At 44.9% G+C, this 7,500-nt stretch overlaps 1 protein-coding gene across 1 annotated transcript in view; it reads left to right on the top strand.

Annotated features, from left to right (window-relative positions):
* LOC138860062 (nephrin-like) overlaps nucleotides 1-7,500 on the top strand; it is a 119,650-nt gene that overhangs the window by 1,157 nt on the left and 110,993 nt on the right. The window contains exon 3 of the mRNA XM_070116867.1: nucleotides 587-788. Coding sequence (XP_069972968.1) covers nucleotides 587-788 — 202 coding nt within the window. The remainder of the gene's footprint in view (nucleotides 1-586; nucleotides 789-7,500) is intronic.

The following is a 7,500-nucleotide window of genomic DNA, read 5'->3' as shown; positions in this document are numbered from 1 at the left end:
TGTGTGTGTGTGTGTGTGTGTGTGTGTGTGTGTGAGTGTGTGTGTGTGTGTGTGCATATCTGAATGTATCAAATGTATGAGTGTGTGTAAATATATATGTTTGTATGTATGTGTACATGATATATGAAGACACAATTCAAAGCTACTGAACCCTTGGAAAGCATATGCCTGTGTGCTGATGACATTGATATATTTTTCCCTTCTCACGCGATGACTGAAACGATAGCATGTAATGGAAATAAAATGTGATGTTTCATTAATAATGCTAATAAATTTGACGTTCGGAATCAGATATTAATGTATCTTTTAACACCACTATGAAGCGTTTGGATTGCCATTTTGTGCTCAATTAATATTTAATGAGAATACACAAGAGGTACAGATGCATGTCATTGTGTATCCGCTGTGTACTATTGAATTTTTTATTGCCTATTATATTCATGTATTTATCTGCTGTTGTCATATCGATAGTACTACCAGTAAATCTATCAGTTTAAGTGTCCAGTCCCGCGCTTCCTTCTTTTCAGGCTCCTTGTTCCCGCGCCCTACGTCATCATCGCTGCCCCATACGCATTACCCTAACTAGCTTTCCCCTTTTCCGTGCCCAGGGTTCGAGCGCCACGTGCCCGGGTACCCTCGCTACCAGTACACAGGCGACCCGGAACTCGGCGAACACAACTTGGTGATTAAGAGCGTGACACTGACAGAGGACGGCGAGTACCAGTGCCAAGTCGGGCCGACCAACGACAACCCTCCGATATGGGCGGCCGCCAACGTCACAGTCCTATGTGAGTATCCTGGGCGGCTAGAGGATATGTGGCTGTTAGAAGTGGGGTTTTCTTTCTTTTTCTCTTTTTTCTCTTTTTTTTTTTTTTTTTTTTCTTTTTGAGGGGGGGGGGGGTGTGGTCTAAGAAGCTGCATGGTCACACGGCCGCTTTGTCCCGCGGCCTAGAATGTATATTCTTCTCTGAACATGTCACGGCTTTTCCTCAAGGTGAAGTATCCGTAATACGATGATGACGATGATGTGGGCGTTTGAGATACCTGGCGTGGGCTTGAGCGTGGGCGGGGGGGGGGGAGGGTTGAGTGCTGCTGAGGATGCTCAGGTGGGTGTCAAAAGGAGGAATGTTCGCGTGGGTTTGTGGGTGGGTGGGTGAGTGGACAAGGCCGATGGTTGGAAACGAGGGTGGGTAGGTAGAAGAGAATAGGCAGAAAGGAGGAGGAGGAGGGGGAAGGATAGGGCGAAGGGAAGAAAGAGGAGATGGAGGAGGACAGGGAAGAAGAGGAGGAGGGGGAGGAGGATGAACGAAAAGGAAAAAGCCCGAGAAGCGAGATAGAAAGCCAAAACTTCTAGAAAGCCCGAATGCGGCTTCCATTGGGCCGAGATTGAAGTTAGACTGTTATTCATGTCACACGTCTCAAGGTTCTGAAAGAGAAGAAAGAGACGGAAATGAAGAAAGGAAGAAGGAAGAGAAAAATAATAAAAGGACATGTGAAGGCCAGAGGGAAGCGAAGATGAAAATATAAACACACAAAAATAAGCCCCAAATGAACAACAACATCAACAAAAAAGGAATGATAATACAAAAAGAAACAAAGGATCGAAAAAAAGAATAAAAAATAAAAACAGATTAAAAGCAAAACCAGGTCGCCAAGACAAGCAAGGAAAGAGCCCTGTGGTGGCGTCCCTGCGGCGTGTTTACAAACTGCTTATCAAAAGGGCGCCGAGATGCCAGGGTCGGCGCTCACCGCCGGGTCTTTTCTTTGCAATTTTGTCTCTAATTTAAGTTAATGCTGGTAATAGAAATAACATGTGAATTGTTGTAGATCCTATTTTGATAATCTATTGTAATAATAAGATATGGCAAACATGGCAATAAATGTTACTAATATCACAGCGGTAATATTACACATTTAGCATATTCATATGTGACGTGGCATACCTGCGTTTATTGTCATTGTATCAGTGGAAAAGGCGGGCGACGCTGTTTGTGTTCTTTTGATAGAATACATCAATTAAACGTAGGAGAAGGCTAACTAACGCTTGCTAATTCGTCAAAAGTGGCCTCGAAGCTTTTCCTATTATTTCCAAAGCGGAATAATCTTCAGCAGAGGAACATTTGCATAAAAAGAAATTTAAGACTTCTTTATGCGTAAGAACAAAAGTAGAGACAGTCCTTACGTTTGTGAACAGAAAATAGCTGTAAAATATAGGAAACGACAATCGATCAAAAGGGTTTTCCAAGTTTTTCTAGCACATTCGATCTAGGATTATCTTCAAATTTGTCAATAATTCGGTCGAAGTTTTAGGGCAGGTGTGGAAGTGTCCCACAAGTGTAAGGACTTCTTTAAAGCTACATTGCAAATTTACACAAATTTAAAGATAATTCAGCGTCGAATTTGTTTTTATGCAAAATTTCCTCTGTTGAAGATTATTTCGCTTTGTACATGGTAAGAAAAGCTTCGAGTCCACTCTTAATGAATTATCAAACGTTAATTACTGTATCTCATTTAAAAAAACGTCAGCCGCCTTTTCATCTTGACTTCACAATAAGTTATCAAGATAGGGTCTATAATGATTTATGAGATACGGCACAGCGCGAATCAGAGACAAAATCGCAACGATCAGTCACAGACCTTTCGTGAATATCGGTGTCACTTATTCTCATGTTTTATCTACACATACATACGCCGTAATTAAATAAATTCGCGCTAAAATATAAATATATCATTGAATTAAGTTATCATAATGTATACAAGCGTAAACGTTATTACTAAGAAACGATAAAATCTAAATGATGGCCACTATTGTTTACATTTCGTGATCATTTTTCGGAATCTCAGCGGCAACTAAAATACATCATTACTTTGTATTTATTTCCATATCAAAATGATACGATTAAAGTTCTTTGTAGTGTGTCATCAAAGTTGGTTATGTTGGTGAGCCAGAAACAGGAAAATATATGCTATTCACTCAAATTCTTGGCAGGGAAACGCACAAAAGTAATTCCACGTCCATGCTGTTATCATGCAATCATCCCCTAAGGGCTGAAACATTTTTGAGAGCAAGGAATGAAAGCGGAGATTAAAGAGACACATTTTTTATTTGGCGTGGGGGGCGGCACTACGTTTGCAAATTCTATTTGCATGCATGAATTAATAAATGCCATATGGTAGTTCTAGTCATCGATGTATATGAAAAAATTCTGGTCTACATTAGCCTTTGCCCATTATTTTGCCTATCAGATACAGCGTTCGCCTTTTCAAGGTATTGCTTGACTCGGTGAGGAAGATGGGTAAGCGCGCACTCCATGTGGAATGAAATTTTGCGGTTGTATGCGTGACCACAACAGGTAACAAAGTGGTCACGAATATGATCATATATTTTCTTCCTAATAACTTTAATTTCTTTACTCTATGGTTTCCATGTATTATAATTATCTAAAGAAAAAAAAAACAAATCTACACTTCTCAGAGTGCGTTTAATTTGATCGTGATATCTTTGTGTAGGAAAATATCCGTTTGCATATCCGGCTGGCGACGCTCGGCATCTATTCGCTCTTCCGGTCTACAGATTGTACAGCTGCGTCCCGGCCTTGTGTCCGGCCTTCACCCGGGTCTCGATTGCCGACTGCAAATTCGAGCCAAATTGGTCACAACACTTTGCCATAGGGCGTGGCTCCCCCCTCCCCCCTCCCCGCTTCAACAGGCCTCCCCCCCCTCCACCTGTCTCCCCACCCCGACACTTCATCAAATCTCCACCTCTCCCTCCCTTTCCTCCCTCCCTTACCCTTTTTCACATGTCTCCCCACTTTACCCTCTCCCCTTATCCCCTTTCCTCCTTATCATACATCCGTTCCCCTTCCCATACCATATGTATATATATATATATATATATATATATATATATATATATATATATATATATATATAAAGAAAGAGAGAGAGAGAGAGAAAGAGAGAGAGAGAGACAGACAGACAGACAGAAAGAAGGCTGGCAAGCGACGGGGCAGGCACCCCCCCTCGAGGGAAAGGCTTCCTGCATGGGGTTCCTGATGATCTCTGAGGCCTGCATTTCCTTCCATCTTTTCAGTGACTCTGTGTGAATTGGAACGAGAGATCGATTAGGGGGCAATTTCAACGCAAAATTTAATTTATCTGCTTCTCTAAGATGGCGACTAGACCTGAGGAAGAAAGAGAGAAAGAAAAGGTTGGGATAGCAGGCAAGAGGAAGAAAAAAGGGAAAGGAAAAAGAATGAGAGAAAAGAGAAGTGACTGAGCGAAGGGAGAATTACAGGAGAGACAGGAGTAAGGGGAGAAAAAAAATTAATAAAGAGACAAGGTAAATGGAAAAAAGCATAAGAGACGAGCTCAAAAGGAGTAAAACAGGGAATAGAGAAAGAAAAGGAATTACAAGCAAGAAAAAGAAAGACTGGAAAGTAAGACCAGAAGGGAGAAAAAAGGAGAAGAGAGATAGGAAAGGGAGAAAGAGAGAAAGGCTGGAAACGATGAGAGAAAACATAAGAAGTAAAAGAGGAAGAGCAAGTAAAGAAGAGAAATAGAATAGAGAGAGGAGCCTGTGTTTGGCAGGAAAAAGAGGCAGAGATGGTAGGAAGGAGCGGGAGACAGAGAAACAAACAGCGATCGAAAAATTAACATGAAAGGGGAAGGTTAAGGCCAAAAGATATACAGATGCAGAACGAAGAAGCGGGAAAATTATATATAAAAAAAAAAAAAAAAAAGAGAGAGAGAAAGAGAGAGGTGAACAGAAACAAAGACACAAAAAAGAGAAATCGGGTTATCTTGCAAGAGAAAACAGAGTGAAAAGAACCACCTGTCACTTTGGGATTAAAATGCCAAATCAGCTTATTAGCAAACTCGATGAAAAAATGGTTCGTGTCTATTTTGAGTCCTGGTAAGTTTACTTCTACTTTGGAGGCGCCTTTGTTCTGCGCCGCATGTCGGGCGTGCGAGCAGAGCGCAGTTTGGCCAAACTGTTTTGCGTTCCCTTATATATATATATATATATATATATATATATATATATATATATATATATATATATATATATATATATGTGTGTGTGTGTGTGTGTGTGTGTGTGTGTGTGTGTGTGTGTGTGTGTGTGTGTGTGTGTGTGTGTGTATATATATATATATATATATATATATATATATATATATATATATATATATATATATATATGCAACGAAAAAACACAATACCGTGTTGATAATATGGAAGAAAAACCCACAATGTACAAACTAGATTTATTGATGAAAGTGAGACAACAGTTTCGGAATCGTCCTCGATTCCATCTTCGGGTCTGAAGAGGCAAGGGAGACGAAGCGGTATAAGAGGGAAAGGAGGCGAAGCACTCGGGAACTACGGGGCAGGAGAGGACAGGAGAACGGAAGCGAAGGGAGGTCAGATCAGGTCGAAGGATCAGGCGGTCTATGTGACGGGTGACCGGCATAAGGGAGGAGACGAAGGATGTGGGAAGCGAGGAGGCTGTCGGCAGGAGAGAAACCGCTGTTCAAGTTGAAATTGGGCAGCAGCTTAATGAGAGAAGATTCCACCAGTCTGCGGGCATGGACATCAGCGGAAGGGAAGAGAATGCGGGCAGCTTTCCAGTCCATCTGATGGCCAGTGTCCCACTGATGGCAGAAGAGGGCGTTGTTGGTATGTCCCCTGGATACAGCGTACTTATGCTGAGACAGACGCTTAGTAAGACTGGCGCCTGTTTCACCAAAATACTGCTTATCACAGGAGGCACACGGAACAGCATAGGTGCCCACCTTCGAGGTAGAGGGAGGGCAGGTGTGAACCAGGTTCCGACGGAGGGTATTCACCTGGCGAAGGGAGAGTCTGCAGTTGAGAGACTGCAGGGGCCGACGGAGGGAGTAGATCTCCTCAGTGTAAGGCAGGCTGAGGACAGGCAGGTGAGGAGACTCATTGGGAGGGGAGTCATGGTAGAAGGTACGTCGCGCCCTGGATAACGCGACGTCTAGGACATGGCGAGGATAGCCCAGTTTGGAGAACGAACGACGCAGGAAGTCGATCTCTCCATCCAGGTACTGGGGGTCACAGATGCGGAGGGCACGGAGAAACAGCGAGGTGGCAACCCCTCTCTTCACATGTAGTGGATGGTACGAGAAGAAGTGTATGTACATACCACTGTGCATAGGCTTCCTGTATATAGAAAAGGAGAAATGATCAGCAGAGCGATGGACAAGAGTGTCCAAGAAAGGGAGCTTGTCGTCAACCTCCCATTCCACCTTGAAGCGGATGGATGGAGAGAGAGAATTCAGCTGCGACAGGAAATCAGGAAACAGGGCAGGCTCATGGGGCCAGAGAGCGAAGACGTCATCTACATATCTCAGCCACATGGAAGGACGAGGGGAGATGGAAGGGAGGAGCTCCGACTCGAAGAACTCCATGTACAGGTTAGCCAGAACAGGGGAGAGAGGAGAGCCCATGGCAACACCGAACGTCTGTGAGTAGAAACGACCCTCAAAGGAGAAGGAATTCGACTCCACACACAGACGAATCAGCTGGAGGAAGACTTCAGTGGGAAGAGGAAGACGAGGATCCTTGGCAGGGAGCTTCCTCTGAAGGAAAGCGAGGACGTCATCAAGCGGGACCTTGGTGAACAGGGAGTCGACATCCAGGCTCAGCATGGACGCCGGCGGGACACCGCGGACACGAGAGATGAAGTCCTGTGAATGGCGAAGGTGAGCAGGAGAGAAGGTGCCGAGAAGGGGAGTGAGAGACTTAGCCAGCCAAGCCGCCAGAGGATGCGTCACCGATCCCCGGGAGGAGATGATGGGGCGTAGAGGCACGGCCGGCTTATGGGTTTTAGGAAGCCCATAGAAATGAGGGAGGCGAGGGTTAACGACCTTGAACCTCTGGTAAAGGTTCGCCTCCGGGAAACAGGCTGCAAGCTCTCTCAGACGACGGTGGAAAGTGGCAGCAATGCGTTCCCGCGGGTCACTGGTCAGGGGAGCATAGGTGGAGGCGTCACCTAACAGGTCCTGGGCCTTCTGCAGGTAGGAGGCATGGTCGAGGACCACCACCGAGTTACCTTTATCAGAAGGCAAAATGGTGACATCCTCTCCTTTTCTATATACAGGAAGCCTATGCACAGTGGTATGTACATACACTTCTTCTCGTACCATCCACTACATGTGAAGAGAGGGGTTGCCACCTCGCTGTTTCTCCGTGCCCTCCGCATCTGTGACCCCCAGTACCTGGATGGAGAGATCGACTTCCTGCGTCGTTCTACTACTCCCTCCGTCGGCCCCTGCAGTCTCTCAACTGCAGACTCTCCCTTCGCCAGGTGAATACCCTCCGTCGGAACCTGGTTCACACCTGCCCTCCCTCTACCTCGAAGGTGGGCACCTATGCTGTTCCGTGTGCCTCCTGTGATAAGCAGTATTTTGGTGAAACAGGCGCCAGTCTTACTAAGCGTCTGTCTCAGCATAAGTACGCTGTATCCAG

Source organism: Penaeus vannamei, chromosome 39 (assembly GCF_042767895.1).
Source record: "Penaeus vannamei isolate JL-2024 chromosome 39, ASM4276789v1, whole genome shotgun sequence".
NCBI lineage: Eukaryota > Metazoa > Arthropoda > Malacostraca > Decapoda > Penaeidae > Penaeus > Penaeus vannamei.
The sequence above is the reverse complement of the archived record's forward strand: the minus strand, read 5'-3'. Positions and strand labels throughout refer to the sequence as shown.